At 39.1% G+C, this 17,425-nt stretch overlaps 1 protein-coding gene across 1 annotated transcript; it reads right to left on the bottom strand.

The window, feature by feature from the left end:
- Window positions 1-2,282: 2,282 nt before the first annotated feature.
- Window positions 2,283-12,133, bottom strand: LOC135081982 (protein nessun dorma). Its single transcript, XM_063976735.1, has 10 exons — window positions 12,036-12,133; window positions 11,735-11,915; window positions 11,260-11,473; window positions 9,640-9,869; window positions 8,280-8,440; window positions 7,030-7,240; window positions 6,117-6,289; window positions 5,148-5,255; window positions 4,178-4,644; window positions 2,283-3,786 (listed from the first exon to the last, which is right to left on the bottom strand). The coding sequence occupies exons 2-9, from the start codon at window positions 11,913-11,915 to the stop codon at window positions 4,498-4,500; spliced, it is 1,425 nt and encodes a 474-aa protein (XP_063832805.1). The 5' UTR covers window positions 12,036-12,133; the 3' UTR covers window positions 2,283-3,786; window positions 4,178-4,497.
- Between the last annotated feature and the right edge of the window lie 5,292 nt (window positions 12,134-17,425).

Genomic DNA, 17,425 nt, shown 5'->3' on the forward strand with positions numbered 1-17,425 from the left:
ACACATAAGTAGCGAAATGTTGTTTATATAAACAACATTGCAACAAATAAAAGGTTCTTCAGTAGCGTCTCTGTAATTTACACTCGGCGTCAAATAAATCGCACCTCCCGCGACAAGCACTTTATTATAAAAAATAACAATAACTCCCACTAGTTGACACGGCGTTCTAGTGAAAGACGCGGGAAGCACCTGGATGTAGGCAGCTCAAGAGTTCAGAGGGCTTAGAGTAAATACAATAGTGTTAGTTTACGTCAAACGTAAGCGTAAAAAAGTGACATTATATTTTATGGCAGCGGAAACTTTCAAGAACTAAAACTTTCATTTTTTTTTTTTGTAACGCGCTCACTAGTGACAACGTTTGATGTAAACTCACACTCAGCCCTCAGGACCGGTTGTTTTAGAAATCCTTAGGTGATGCTTTGTGTCAACCAGTGGACGTCATTTGGCTAAAACGGACGAAATTAAATATATCCGTTTTGAGTCAAGTCTGGTCGCCGAGCACGTAGAATTTTGTCCAATGACCCCAAGCTACCCATCCTTACCGCTCGCGCGTAATTATATTGCTGTCGCGCTCGCACACTCACTGCTGCCGCCCGTCGCACAGTCTCGACTATAGTTAGGAGCTTTTACTGTAAACATATTTTGATGTCGACTGTACCTACAAAGTACGTTTTCCACGACAATCATTTTTATCTAACAGTCACGAACACGATCACTGCTGTTAATTATATTACGACCACATAACTTATTCTGCTATAAATAAAATTATGTGGAACATTTTACACGCTATTTAGTTTATTTTCATATAATTAATCAACTTGAATTCAGGTTTCAAATTAAAGGGATAATACGTTAATGTTTTAATTTAACAACACACACAAAACCTACTGAGTATAACTCACTTGTTACTTTGGTAATAATTATGTGCAGGCGGCCGCAGATAAAATTAAACACTGTTATACCTTATTTCATTTTGATAGATGCGATTTTCCAACAAATATTTTGATATGATGTGTTTTCGACTGTACTGTATTGTAGAGGCAAACCTACAAGATCTCTACAAATTATTTAAACAAAAAATTATGCCCTTGGTTTTTATCAACGAGTTCAGTGACAGTACTATAATAAAGTAAATTAATTATTTATTTACAATACGATACGATGTTAATATGAAAATTATAAATAACTTGAAAAAATCGAACTGCTTGGCTGGAATTAACCCACGACCTTTCGCTTGCCGGGCGACTTTTAGTGCAGTGTTCACTCAAATGACCATGTTTATTGATTTATATTTGGGAAACATACAGTTACAATATAATTTAAATATACAGGGTGTGGCGTAAATAGTGGTCCAACGCAAAAGGGTCGATAGACTGTACACTGAGGTACCACATACCAGTATTTAAAAAAATACATTATGTTAAAGGATGTTCAAAAAGTAAACGTAAAGTCAACCGATTTGCTGGTAGTGAGTACTGAATTTCGAAACAAACTTGTTTATTAAAATTCAGTTTGTAAAAAAAAGTTTACAATACTTAGTTAATATGTAAGTAACGCAAGGTACCAATTTAAAAAAAAAAATTTTTTAATACTAGTATGTGGTACCTCAGTGTACAGAGTATCGACCCCTTTGCTTTGGACTACTATTTACGACACACCCTGTATACGTATGTCTACACTAATATTATAAAGAGGAAAACTTTGTTTGTTTGTTTGTTTGGTTGTAATGAATAGGCTCAAAAACTACTGGACCGTTTTTAAAAATTCTTTCACCATTCGAAAGCTACATTATCCACGAGTAACATAGGCTAAATTTTATTTTGGAAAAAAAAATTTAGATAATGTAGTCCACGCGCGCGAAGCCGCGGGCAGAAAGCTAGTTTGTTTATAAAATAAGGTTGTCAATCTAGTTCTAAAGGCGGCGATACACATGCCAGTTACTGTTTGTATGTATATCAGTTCCTTACACGTGCCACTGTTATTTTTTAAGTATATCTACGCTAACGGGCATGCCCATACCTATCGATAGAGTATCGATATCTAGCCAGTACGTCGCACAAAACGTTAAGCTGGGTCTAGACAGGTGTAATGTGTAATGTAAGATTAAGTGTAATGTAACACGAATTCGACGTGTGGACGGCACTACGAGCATTACATGTAAAGTGCTGCCAATACTATTTTCATTACATTACACATTACGTGTTACACCTGTTTGGACCCGGCTTTAGTGTCTTGCGAATAGATTTTTTATCATAATTAAACACATTTAAAAAACTTTTTAATATTATAAAATAACATTTATTCCACTTTCACAACTTTACATTATCAGATCCTAAATAATATATAAAAAAAACATAAATGGCTATTCTACCATGTAAGTAAAACGTAACATATTTTAAAACTATTGCTACATGCATACTCAACATTCAAACGATATAATGCATGATAATAATAATTCAATTTTTTAATTTACGACGCCCTTAAGTTAGATTTTATAACACTGCAATGACGTGACTAATTTTGTTCACAAGTAGGTAATTTCTAGAACTAAATCACAAGCCTGAGTTAAAATTTTGTGTTGACTCATCTAAAATCTATAAAATACCTCGATAAGATTATATCGTGGCTTGTATACATCGCGATTCGCTGGGATGATGACTGGATAATGAAATCAGAATTCTATTTAGTCCGTCAGACAGATAATAAAAAAATATTGGATACCTATTTTTTCATTTTTCCATAATCGAATCATTACAGTATTATATTGATTTCAAATGTCGCGTTAAGTCACTTTTGAGTAAAAAAAATCTTGTCAAAAGTGACGTCACGCGACATTTCAACTCGATGTATTTTAGCACTGTTATTATTTAATTATAAAAGAAAATAAAAAATACGAGTCTAATATTTTCTAATTATCTGTCTGACGGACAAATAATTGAAATTTTGTCATCTAGCCTCAATAGGCTACTCCTATGCTACTCCCAATGGAGTAGCATAGGAGTGGCTCTTTAGTGATGCCACTGCAGCGTCACGTCTTTAATTTAAGGGTGCCCTTAAACTTTTAAATATTATGCTGCACATTGAGGTATATTAAACAAGATTTACAACATTAACTTAAAACATTAGATGTAATCAAAGAAATATAAATATTATTTACGGTAATAAATACATCGGATTGGATCATCATGGATTATGTAATTATTTTTTGCATCCACTTCATTCCATTCGATGGTGATATGATCACTTGATAGATAATAATAATGGCACATTCAAAAAAGGATTAATAGATATACAGTTAAATTTTGTTCAGAGTTGCCATACTTCAAAAATAACAATATGATGTGACAAATATTACCACCTACTTGACCACAAAAAAATTAATTGTTTGCAAATTTAACAGTGTGTAACCGGACTATCTTGGTTAAATACATATTAATATAAACTGTAATATCCGATGTTAGGCTCACAAACTAAAACCCGGTCTGTGAGCACGTAGAATTTTGTCCAATGACCCCTAGCTACCCATCCTTATCGCTCGCGCGTAATTATATTGCTGTCGCGACTGTGCGACTGGCACCCGCAATGAGTGTGCGAGCGCGATAGGAACATAATTACGTGCTCACAGACCAGACTATAACTAAATTACAAAGATGGCTCAACTTTGGACAAAATCGGAGGTTATTGTAAATTGGCTACAAAATGCTCACGTCTTGCTGAACCATCAAGATGTCATCTTTCTTCCCTGTCCCAATTTTGCAGTTGGGCATTATCGTCAGGCCATCCATTCTGTAAAAGAAAAAATGTGTTAAAATTGTAAATAACACATTGGATATCAGTTATTATTCCTTATTTCAAAGAATTTCATACTGGAGGTACAGTGTGATTAGTGCGATTTTGCATTAAAGGTCGTCGCTAGCAAATGCGCCAAAAAGTTATGAAAATTCAAAATTTTAGTTCTTGAAAGTATCCGCTAGGGACGCTGTACAATCTGTTATACATTTAATGTCATCTTTTATGCAGTCACTTGTATGACGTTTGGTATAAACACGCACTAAGTGCACTGGACAAGCTCTTAAGGTTTCGGAAAGCCCAGAGCCGTTCGTTGTGGCGTTCTATGATGGAGGCCTATACACTCAGTGGTCTATATTAAGTAACTATGATGATAAACACTACTCACTCATTCCGGCTGCCTTCCAGCTCACATCGCACGCACTGCTCGCTACAGTCGCTGATAGCAGTAGCACTGAGCAGTACCCGAGCTCCAGAATACATCTGTATGCCCACGCCGCAGTTCTTCAGGGGACAGTATACGCACGGTGGACTAATGACACTGTACTCACTCATTCCGGCTGCCTTCCAGCTCACAACGCACGCACTGCTCGCTACAGTCGCTGATAGCAGTGGCACTGAGCAGTACCCGAGCCCCAGAATACATCTGTATGCCCACGCCGCAGTTCCTCAGGGGACAGTATACCCCCGGTGGACTGATGACATTACTCACTCATTCCGGCTGCCTTCCAGCTCACATCGCACGCACTGCTCGCTACAGTCGCTGATAGCAGTGGCACTGAGCAGTACTCGAGCCCCAGAATACATCTGTATCCCCACGCCGCAGTTGCGTAAGTGGCAGTTGCGAAGCTCCACCTATTGGTTAGGAATGAGAGGGACTTTACAATACATTCCGTAGAAAAATATACCTAAGCTTATAAATAACTTAAAAGTAAGCAAAGGGAGTAAATCGCAACTTTAGTCAAGTCTACTTTTGACTACACGGCTGTAGCAAGTTAGCAACACAGCCGAAATAATAAGTCAATTTATAAGGTTCCTATCAGATTTAATATAACGGGAAAATTTTAAAATCATGTTTCTACTTTACCCCGTATTCACAAACATTACTATGTAGTCTCACAGTGCGCGTGGACGCACAGGGTCACACACGAACCAATCACAGAGCACTATTCAACGCTGTGCGTTCGATTTGCTTAAGTGAAAGCAAGGATCGTTTGTGAATACGGGCGTCACTCTACATGGCTGTAACTGTAATACTTAAGATCAGTAGATAACTATTATACAATACAATGGCACATAAACTGCCATAGTTTGTCCATTTACTTATAGTAAGTTTTATATGTAATTCTTTTACACACCTGTGCACCTTTGTGAACCACAATGCCAGAATAAAAGTTTTCGAACGTGCAGTCTTCAATGAGGATTTTGGCGCCAGCCATCGCGACGATCCCTTGCGCGAAGTTGCTCTGAAAAAATAAACATGTAATATGCATATTGTATTTTAATGGTTCTTCCTAGAAAAATGTTAATAGCAATAAGTTCTAACAACGCCGCAATTCAAGCTGCAATTTATTTCTTGTATGCTGTGGGTCACAACAACCTTTGACCACGCTTTGACTTATTTCATGAGCTATCATATTCAGTAGTCATCTCCAACCCAAGTACAACACCAGTTTGACCACCGAGGCTGTACTAGCTTTCCGCCCGCGGCTTCGCCCGCGTGGAATTTTGTCTGTCACAGAAAAACTTTATCGCGCGCGTCCCTGTTTCAAAAACCGGGATAAAAACTATCCTATGTCCTTTCTCGGGACTCAAACTATCTCTATGTGAAACATCAAAATCAGTTCAGTGGTTTAGGCGTGAAAGAGGAAAGAGAAACAGACAGACAGACAGAGTTACTTTCGCATTTATAGTATTAGTATAGATTGCAAGCTGCAGTGAAAACCTCTATAGGAGCCACTTGGTCCTAGTGCACTTAGAAAGAAACTTAACTACTTTTATTTCAGCACGAATACAACGTCAGCTAAGAAATGAGACACTCACGCATATAGCCAGGTGCATCCCGTTTATAAATAACTAGCCGTGCCCGCGACTTCGTACGCGTGAAAACCCGTTTTCGCAACATTTTTCATTATTGCTCTACTCCTATTGATCGTAGCGTGATGTTGTATAGCCTATAGCCTTCCTCGATAAATGGGCTATCTAACACTGAAATAATTTTTCAAATCGGACCAGTAGTTCCGGAGATTAGCGCGTTCAAGTAAACAAACAAACAAACTCTTCAGCTTTATAATATTAGTATAGATAGATGACAAACTTCACTATACCTGAGCTCCTTGTGTGTCGCCAGTAAATGAGCAAGAATGTAGCGTAAGCTCTCCAGCGCGCATAAGGACCACGGTGTTGACGAGAGTACAGGGCAGCGTCAGCTGGCGTAGGCGGCACTCTTCGCTTAGCATCAGCAGGCAGGAACGCATGTCGCTCGCTTTTAGTGTCGATCCTGAAACAAGGTATTGAGTTATGATGAAGTTTGTAAAGCCCGGTCCGTGAGCACGTAGAATTTTGTCCAATGACCCCTAGCTACCCATCCTTATCGCTCGCGCGTAATTATATTGCTGTCGCGACTGTGCGACGGGCGCCCGCAGTGAGTGTGCGAGCGCGATAACAACATAATTACGCGCAAGCAATAAGGATGGGTAGCTTGGGGTCATTGGTCAAAATTCTACGTGCTCACGAACCAGACTATAGCTATAAAATTTTAGAAACTCAACTAAATTTCTTAAATTAATTTCACTCAAACCTGTCTAACATTAACTTAATGTTTAACAGAACTGTTGTGTATCAGCAGTTAGAGGTAAGAGTTCTAGTTCTTCTGTGGTTGAGGATACCAGACGCTTACTTCCACCTTGCCTTCATCAGAAATGTAAATCAAGTGCTTCACAAAATAAACTCTGAATTCTCTTAGTTTTTAAGGAGAAGCCACATGGTGCGGTGCGGTCGCGGCGCGGCGCCGGAGCGGTGCCGCTTCGGCGTCCTGCTTACAAAAAGCCAATGATATGCCAGACGATGCGTTCCGGCGCCGCACCGCAGGCACACCGCACTTCGATTGAGCGAGACGGTGCCGTATTGCGGCGCCGCATACCACATGTGTACAGTGATGCGGCAAAACGCAAAATGTTTGCAGTTCGGCGCTGCACCGCACCGTGTGGCTTCTCCCTAGTGTTAGTAGAATGAACCAACCATTAAAACTGCAGATAGATATTTGCGATAGCGGCATCTCCGGTATTTCATACTCCTGACTGCACACCACAACCTCTTCTGGTTCCAACGCTAAGGCATCTTCAGCAGAAACCATAACAGTTAAAGTTTGGTTGTTTGTGATGCGAGCTTTCAGAAACTTCGAGATCTCATCAAACTCGAATATGGAGCCTCCTTGCCAGAGAGCTGTCACCTAGAAAAAACAATAAAAACTTAGATTAATAAAACCTAGATGGATAGTCTTCATACAAACGCTTCGTCAAGAGTGAGGAAAAATCTTATGTCATTAGTGTCAATTTTTTTGGGGAGTGTAGACAGTGAAGGCGATTTTCCCGAAAGTAGGGAAATTTTTAATACGTTTTTAATTATTTTATAACTAACAAAAACAAAACGCATCATGTACTTACTTATTTATTGAATTCAAAGTACCTACCTAATTACAATAAGATAAATCGACTTAAGAGTCTCGATTTCATAAAAAAAGGAAGTGTATTTGTACGGCGAACAATTTATTGGGAAAAAAATTTTCTTGTTACTGGTATCATTCCCGTATTTAATTTTTGAAAGCCAAATTCAAGCAAAATACGCGTCGAATCGTAGTACTTACTTATGAAATGTAACACTGGTCACTTTCTTTAGTTTTTCTGATGTATTTAGACATCCTTTCACAGCACAAACCGTCTTAATTAATTAAAAGTCGTCGGACGTGTTTACCAATTTTTCACTTTGACAGTTCATGTGACGTTTACGAGTAAGCCATTCTGGCTCACTAAAATCTGCCTCACCTTTCGTGCACTGACTATCTATCTAGGTTTTATTAATCTAAGAATAAAAATTACACAGTCTAAAGAGAAATTGGTTGTGTAATTCCAGAGTAGAATAGGACCATCTCTACATAAAATAGGACATCTACTCTTTCACATAGCAATAGGCAACAAAAGGAAAATTATGCAAACATCAGGCCTGACCAGGGAGGTGCCTGCGTGCGAGCGGCGCAGGACCGGTCTTTGTGGAAATCCTTGGGGGAGGCTTTTGTCCAGCAGTGGACGTCTTTCGGCTGAAACGAACGAACAGGCCTGACCAGGCGTTTAGGCCAAATCTTCTACTAGCCTTTGGTAAATTAGTCTTTCTCTTGCAGTAGAGGTGAAATAAACTAATGATGATGTAGAGAAATGATAAAAATACACACTTTTGAGAATAGATAGACACTAAAATGTTGATAAATAACTTACATTCTTTTTACTTTTGTTTTTCTGCCACCTGCTCTTAGCTTTGGCTAGGTACTGTTCTCTTATGAGGGGGTTCTCGTACAGTGTCCATTTCGACATGAGCCCATCTAGTCTAGCGTTCATCTCTGCACATAGTGATATGTAGTTCGGTGGCAACAGGGAGTCTGTAAAGAAGCAAGATACTGTTTATTATATCAATAATAACATACAAGTCTGAGAGGGGGTGCCACAATAAAATTTTGCCCCGGTTAGAAAACAACATTCTGTGGCTATGTGAGACTACACAACAACTGCTATAAAGAGTAAGACGTTGGCTGGGTTGCACCATCTTAGGAGCCGTCCATATATTACGTCATTCTAAATTAGGGGGGGGGGATTGGTCTGCGGATGACGGTAAATGATAGATAGGGGGGGGGAGGGTGTTTCGAAATTGACGTCATTCTTATTTATTTATTTATAGTTTATTGTTCACGTACAAAAAGATTATTTCTAAAAAGAAATTTCTTCCAGCACACCTAGTAAGTGAGACTGCAAATGTGAGAGGCGGCTAAGGCGCGTACAATACTAAAATAACTCATAATAAACATACATAATGCAACATAGATGTACACAAATACAGTAATAACTACAGATAAAATACTCTAACAATAATATTACATATAATACTAGCTGCCCGCCCCGGCTTCGCCCGTGGTACTTACATGTATTATACCTTCCTTAAGAATCACTCTATCTATTAAAAAAAACCGCATCAAAATCCGTTGCGTAGTTTTAAAGATCTAAGCGTACATAGGGACAGACAGCGAAAGCGACTTTGTTTTATACTATAAGTCGGGACAGGCACTCGACATTGAGAAAAATAATAAAAGGTGATTCTATAACCAAGTGTTTTAATCATATAATACCCTATTTTTCTCAAATCTGCAATGTTTTAATTTTGTCTGGTAATGACGTCAATTTTGGGAGAAGGGGGGGGGGGGGATAGGAGGGGAAGGAAGAGGGGGTTCATTAAGAAATGACGATAACACGGTAATCCACCTAATTTATGGACGGCCCCTTACTTTGACTGTAACAAACATCAAAAATCTGTCAAACTGCATACAAAAAGCACTGGTTATATTGTTATAGTTACGGTTAAAGTAAGGTGGTGCAACTCAGCCTTATAATGTATACTTTTAAATTTACATAGTAGTTATATTCAGTTTTGAGACAAACTATAAAGATAAGCAATTTTTTTGTTAAAATGTTAAAGAATGAGATTAAAAGATATGCTTGTTAGAGTAACATTTGCCTCCTGAGTAAAATTATTAAAATCTTCTACATAGCATTATTTTACAGACATTGATGTTATAAGGAATCTTACCATCTTCATCAGCCAGATCACCTTCGCACAGTGACGAGTCCAATTCCTTCAGCTTATCGTGTGCATTTATAGCACTGCTCCTCAACAAAGTTATGGACCGAGCAACACAGTGTGGTATTGTGCCGTTGTGCAGATCTGACCAGAGAGACATGCGGTCTTCGATTGTGTTTGGAAGAAGGATTTTATCATCTTGATCGTCCCATGGCATCCATATATCATTGTAATAGAACCTGCAAAAGCAATCATAGGAATTCTAGATAAACTATTTTGGTTTATGATTACTCCTATTTTAATTTATTATAGTTTTAGCTTAAAAACTAAGCTATTAAGTGAGTATGACTACAATATTTTCACAAGTTTACTTACATAACCTTTAACCGACGACGTGATTTTTTGTCACGCCGTCTGCGACGTGCGGTCTGTGGGACCGCTATACTGTTTACTCAAAAAGTAATGTTTTTTTGTATAAAAGTATATTGGTTTTATATTTTTTGAGAACATTATAGTATTACAAATAAACATACGTATAATTTGCGAGGAATCAATGTATATTTTTTATTTAAATATGGCTTAAACTTTTTTGACCCTTTATTTCATTGAAATTACACTAGAGCTCAATAATACCTATATAACTTGTAAATTTTAATCAAAGCAAGAAAAACTATACTCCTTCCTAAATATAGTGAACATAATGAATAAAATAAAAATAAATGACACGTAAATTACATGCACAAAAAAAATTGACGTAGGGTAAACATCAGGCAAAATCAGGACATTTTTTTTACCACATGACAAGCATTTTCGGAATGCATAGGTAGCACCTGTAAGATAATTTCGTTTTCAATTTAGGTGGACTAAAATGTACGTCTTTTTTGCAGCTGGTGCAATGACATCAGGCTGATTTGGCATGTCAGAGCCTAGAATACATGTCACTGTTTGCTTTACCACCCGTTTCGCGGTATTTTTTTACAGACTACCATCTTTTACATAATATTATGTTCAAATATCAATATATCATTGGGAAATGTCTTTTCCTAGGTTGTGGTGCCCCAGGATCCATCATTTTTACGAAAAATTAGTCGTCTAAAACAAAAACGCCAATTTCAGTATGGTACAAAAATGTCACGTAGTCTGCGACGTGCGGTCCCACAGACCGCTGTTGAACTTTAAATCGAAATATCTTATTAAAACTGCCCTCGTCGATGTAACCACTACCTGTAATGGCGTTTGGGCAACTAAACTCGAAGGTACTGAGACGCTCGGAACACGGGAGTAAGTAGAACATTGCAATCCAGAAATTTCAAAAACCGGAGCGGTCTGTGAGACCGCACCTCGTCGGTTAAAGGTTAATTATTTATTTACAAATAAATAAAGTATGTGGTTAAGATGTATTTATAAAACATAACTTAAAACTTTACTTCCTAAACACTTCAAACATGCAGGGTTTTTACTTCTAATACAAACTTTCATTTTGGAATTTATTTATAGTCTTTCATCATCATCATCATCATTTCAGCCATAGGACGTCCACTGCTGAACATAGGCCTCCCCCAATGCTTTTATAGTCTTTATTGAAGCTGTATTCTATGTGTATATTTACTTCATTTTAAAACTACCAACCTCAATAAGTCTATAAACTCAGCAGTAGTTGCAGCATTGATGCATTTCTCACGTTGCTTGACCGTAGGCCACAAATCAATCAGTGGCACATCTACGACCATTTCAGGCAACGAGACTGTCTCATGCTGCACACTGAGAACATCCACACAGGCTGACAGCACTTCGAAGTCTACTGACGTCACGGTTACATAGGCGATGCAAGGGAATCTTACATCTGAAAATGGCAAAGATACTTTTTAGAAAATTGATCTATTAACTTTTTAAATAAGATTTAAACTAAGACTGCACTCAGGAGGATTTGATGAGTGCTACTGACAACGCCAGTCGCCACTCTTGTGGCGGAGTTTTGGGCTGACACTGTGTAGGTTTGTTGTCGACACGAAAAGAAGAAAATAGATATAAGATTAAATTAATAAGGAATAAAATTAGTGGTCCGAAAAGGTGTCATATACCATTAAGTTTTAAGTAAACTGACCGAATCTTTTACAGAACTCCTTGGAAAGCTTCCACAAAGCGTCCCACCCAACTGGCTCGACCAATAACTCCGCTTGCAAACTCCATTGCTCGCGAGCCGTCCCGCGGCCCGAGCTGAATACCCGCAGCAACTCCTGCAGGATCTCGTTATCACTTCGGGAGAAAGTGTGCACAGCCGGCATCTACGAAAAAGTTGTTTTCTTGGTGACTCATGGGAGCAGTTCAAACCTCACTCTGTTTTACACCGATCGTGATGCAAATAAGACAAAAACTTTGACTTTAGTACTCAAAACAATAATTACCTTTTCTTTATTGTTCTAATATTGGAAAAATTGTAGAGAAAATGTTTTAAATTAAATTTTAAAACCAAAACAACAACCGTTCACCGTTCACCTTCAACTTTTCAAAATCTCGCAATTTGACATTTAAGTTTTCGTCGGTTGGTATCATTAGTTTTATCAAAAACCAACTTTATGCCGTTGTAGCAGAGTAAATTCTATGTTTAAAAATTATTCATTTGAAGGGTTATATTGGTAGCATTGGATGTTGACGTGAGTGAGCGTTTTGAAAGATGACCCACGCTGAACTGTCCCACCCACAGATGGATTAGAGTAGATACAGCAAGTTGATCGTCAAAGCGTGCCATTCCGATATGTCCAAATGGACATACATGGTCGAGTGATGTTCATGTAATCCGATTACAACAATCGGTTACGATGATTTTACGAGAACAGTAGTACGAACACGGTAGAATGAAGATATTATTTACGGATTGAGAATTGTAATTAACAGCACAAGTAGCAAATAATTAATTAGAATAAAGTAGCAGTAGAAGAAGTATAAAGTAGCATTGTTTTTAATACATATCCTGCGATGTACTCTTAAGAGTTAAAACCATGGTCCCTGTATGTGGTGCACTCATACCGATCCCAAGGAACCGTACTTACTCATAACAATAAGACACACACTGATCCATGTATTCATGCACTTGACAAATTTGTCTTGAAACGCTGGTAGGGTAAAAAAAAAATAACGAGATTTGACGAATTGTAAGAATTACTTTATTTTAAAAGGGTTGTCAGCAGACCGAGAAGTGCATCAATATCTGGTCTGCCAAGCTCAGATGCTAGAACAGTTTCTGGAGAGATAGAGGTGATACAACAACCTCTAAGCGTAACAGATAATTATAGTGATACAGTAATTGATCCTCCAACTTGGCAAAGAGTACCTTCAATCAGGAATCCAAATAAAAGGAAGAAACTGTCAAGTTCCCCCTCACCAGAAAAACTATCAACCACCAACCGTTTTAGTGGTTTGACAGTTGATTTGACTGAAGACACAGAGCAACCAACACATACAAAGAAAGTTACTAAACCTCCACCAATCCTATTGTATGGAATAGAAGATGTGAACAAACTGACAGAACTTATTGAAGCATCTGCAGATAGGTCAGAATTTTCATACAAAAACATCAACAAAAACCAACTCAAAATAACTACCACAAATGTTGAAGCCTACAAAAGAATAATATCTGCAATCCGCGAGAAAGGTTTAATAGGGCATACTTTTAACCTAAAGAACAAAAGACCATACAGAATAGTCATTAGAAACTTACACCACACAACTCCACTTAGCAGTATAAAAGAAGCAATAGAAGAAACGGGCAATACGGTAGAAGGAGAAATCATAAACGCCAAGTTTGGTCCACTTAAAAAACCTACATCAACATTCTTCGTTAATATCTCCCCAGGCCCCAATAATAAGGCAGCTAAGGATATCAAGGTTATCTATCACCAAGTTGTAAAAATTGAAGATCCACGAAAGAGAAATACAGTAGTGCAATGTCAAAGATGTCAACAGTACGGACATACGAAGAACTATTGCATGAAACCCTTCCGCTGTGTTAAATGCTCCCAAGCCCACAAAACATCTGAGTGTCCAAAAATAGATCGCAATACTCCAGCAACCTGTGCTCTGTGTTTAGGTCCCCATCCAGCCAACTACAAAGGCTGTGAAGTTTATAAAGAAATTCTTGCTCGAAAAACGGCAAAAAGAGTTCCCCGAAAACAATACAATATGCAACATATTGATACAAACGATATAGCTATTATTCAAACAGAAAAACAGCATCAAGAAATAGATGATAAAAGACCTAATGTCACGAAAAAGTCTTATGCAAATGTGACCAAAGAGAAATCCTGCTCTAATAATGCAACCAAGGAAGAAAATCAATCTGAATCGCTTCGTATGATTGAAAAAATATTCTCAAAACAATCCGAAAAAATTGATCTCGTCTTACAACAAATGAGGACATTACTCCAACTAATAACGACTCTAATCTCTAAGTTGGGATAATGGCTACCCTAAAGATAGCCACTTGGAACATTAACGGACTCGCACATAACATTCATGAAGTAGAAACTCTACTCCATATGCATCAAATTGACGTACTGCTTGTCGCAGAGACCCATTTTGTTAGTAGCAGCCAAGTAAGAATCAGAGGATACAATATCTACTCGACAAACCACCCAGATGGAACAGCACATGGAGGAGTGGCAGTTATTATCAAAACAAATATTGAACATTATGAGCAACCAACATTTAGCACGGACCATATCCAGGCCTCAACAGTAGCAATTTTCGATAGAAATGGCGATTTCAATGTCTCAGCTGTGTACTGCCCACCAAAGCATAGAATAACAGAAGACCAGTTCACCGAGTACTTTAGAAGCCTAGGTAGCCGCTTTATAGCAGGAGGGGACTGGAATTCCAAACACCTTCATTGGGGCTCTAGACTGGTGACTACTCGCGGTAGAGAACTGAAAAAAAGCGTCGATGTGAATGTTTTGAGAATTATCTCGACTCCGGAGCCAACGCACTGGCCTACAGATCCGGATAGATTGCCGGATATTCTTGACTTTTTCATCACCAAAGGTTTGTCGCGGATGTTCTTCCGGGTTGACTCGTGCTTGGATGGATCCTCTAACCACATTCCTGTAATCTTAACAGTAAGCACAATGGTATTAAGCACAGAGAAGCCTCCTCACCTATACAACAAGAGCACTGACTGGGACTCGTTTCGGGACCTGGTGACCCAACAATTGCAGCTTCAGGTGGCTCTCAAATCTGAGAATGACATAGATGAGGCTGTTAAGAAATTTACGACCACAGTCCAGGCGGCTTGCTGGAAGTGTACTCCAGAATCACAGAACAAGAGACCCAGGCAGAACACAGTTTCAGCAGAGATAAAAAACCTCATCTTGGAAAAGAGAAGACTTCGTAGAGTTTGGCATTGCAGTAGGCATCCTGAAGACAAGACTATCCTCAATAGAGCTACCAAAGACCTCAAACATATGATAGCGAACGAGAAAGATGCTGCTATGGAGGCGTACCTAACGTCATTGTCCGCAACCAATGCAACAAACTACTCTCTTTGGAAAGCTTGTCACACAAACAGCCGCCCTATAGAACCAAAACCTCCAATTAGACTGCCAAACAACAAATGGGCTAGATCCAACCAAGAAAAAGCGGACGCTTTTGGATTTCATCTGGCTGAAGTCTTCAAACCTAATGAGGCTGACCCAGAGTCAGATGAAACGGAAATAGAAGATGCTCTGGACCAGGCTTATCAACTAGATCTTCCCATAAGACCGACTAGACCGAGTGAAATTGAAGACTTAATCAGGCAGTTGGAGGAGAAGAAAGCTCCGGGATTTGACCTGATTGATAAGAGGGTACTCATGGAACTTCCAAGAAAAGCCATTATTTTTCTGGTCATGATCTTTAATGGTGTCATACGAACTGGCTACTACCCGGCCCTATGGAAAGTTTCCCAGGTGATCATGATCAAAAAACCAGGTAAACCAAGTCATGAAGTCACCTCTTATAGACCTATAAGCCTCCTACCGGTGACCTCAAAGATATTCGAAAAGGTCCTATTGACGAGACTGTCCACGGAGCTTATAAACAATTCCATCATACCAGACCATCAGTTTGGGTTCAGGAAGTATCATGGCACAGTGGAGCAAATACACAGAGTGTGTAGGGTAGTCCGGGAGGCACTTGAACACAAAGAGTACTGCTCCTCAGCGTTTCTGGACGTACAGCAAGCATTTGATAGGGTCTGGCACACTGGCTTGTTGTACAAGATTAAACTGCTTCTACCGTACACTTACTGTGTACTCATAAAGTCCTATCTAGCTGACAGAATATTTCAGATCAAAGAGGGTCAATTCACATCCTGCTTCCATCCCATATCGGCGGGGGTGCCACAAGGGTCAGTTCTGGGACCCGTCCTCTACACAATATTTACTTATGACCTACCTCGAAACGAAGAAGTGACTGTGGCAACCTTTGCTGATGACACCGCAATTTTGGCTCGCAACAAATGCCCTTTGGAGGCTTCAATGATGCTACAACGCAGCTTAGACCAGATTGACAAGTGGCTGACTAAATGGCGAATAAACGTTAGTACATCAAAGTCAGTTCATGTCACATTCGCTCTGCGACGAGGGAACTGCGCTCCAGTCTCTCTCGGAAATGACCCACTTCCACAAAAGGATCACGCTAGGTATCTGGGTCTGTACCTGGACCGCCGGCTCACATGGAGGAAATATGTACAGATCAAGAGAGATGAGACAAACCTCAGATACAGGGGCCTATACTGGATGCTCGGACGAAACTCCAAATTGTCTCTCGACAACAAGCTTCTTATCTACAAAAGTGTTCTGAAACCGGTGTGGACTTACGGAATCCAATTGTGGGGATCAACATGCGACTCCAATATCAGCATCATACAAAGATGTCAGAACTACATCCTCAAACAGATCTCCAACGCACCATGGTTTCTTAAAATTTCGGAACTCCATGAAAATCTAAAAATCAACACAGTCAAGGAGGAAGTCAAAAACATTAGTCAAAAATACAAAAAGAGGCTGACTAACCACCCCAACCACCTTGCTGTGCAGCTCACAATCCCAGAAGCTATGCGGCGACTGAAGCGACGGCACATTCTGGACATCATGGAGAGCCAGAATTGACCATGGAGGGAGTCCCAGTGGGGATTCTGCTTTCATCGCCGATAATCACAGAACAAATCTGTTCATAGTCTTCTGACTGATCGCATGATGGAATAAAATAAAATAAAAAAAAAAAAAAAAAATTTTAAAAGGGTAAATAAAGATGTTTTTGGTTTTGTATTTAACAAATTATCAGTTTTATCGGAATTAATTAATTTCCGCATCGAGTCACACGATATCTTTCGATGACTTTGCGAATGCAGTACGATGATACGATTACTTTTACGTTGCGGCAATCACTAAAATTCGCTAAAATGACACTAATGACGTTTAAAAAGTGGCACGCTCGGCTTCATACAATTTTTGACACATGCTGCATCTATCCATATCTGTGGTCCCACCAAACTCAATGACAGGGGGGCGCTACCATCGTTCAACTATATGGTTTCCAACATGGCAAAAATCTGAACCAGCGATCCGGTATTGACGGTGGCGCCCCACTGTCAATGTCATCGACAGGACAGTCCAGTATTTTGGAACTATACACGCAAACTTATTCGATAGCAACAACAGTAACGTTATTTCTATAACGTTACTTAACTTCGAGCAGCATCCGTTAATAAAAGGAGACGGCAATTTTATGAAATAAATCCATATTTCGTCTAATTAACGTC

Source organism: Ostrinia nubilalis, chromosome 21, assembly GCF_963855985.1.
Source record: "Ostrinia nubilalis chromosome 21, ilOstNubi1.1, whole genome shotgun sequence".
In the NCBI taxonomy this organism is placed as follows: Eukaryota; Metazoa; Arthropoda; class Insecta; order Lepidoptera; family Crambidae; genus Ostrinia; species Ostrinia nubilalis.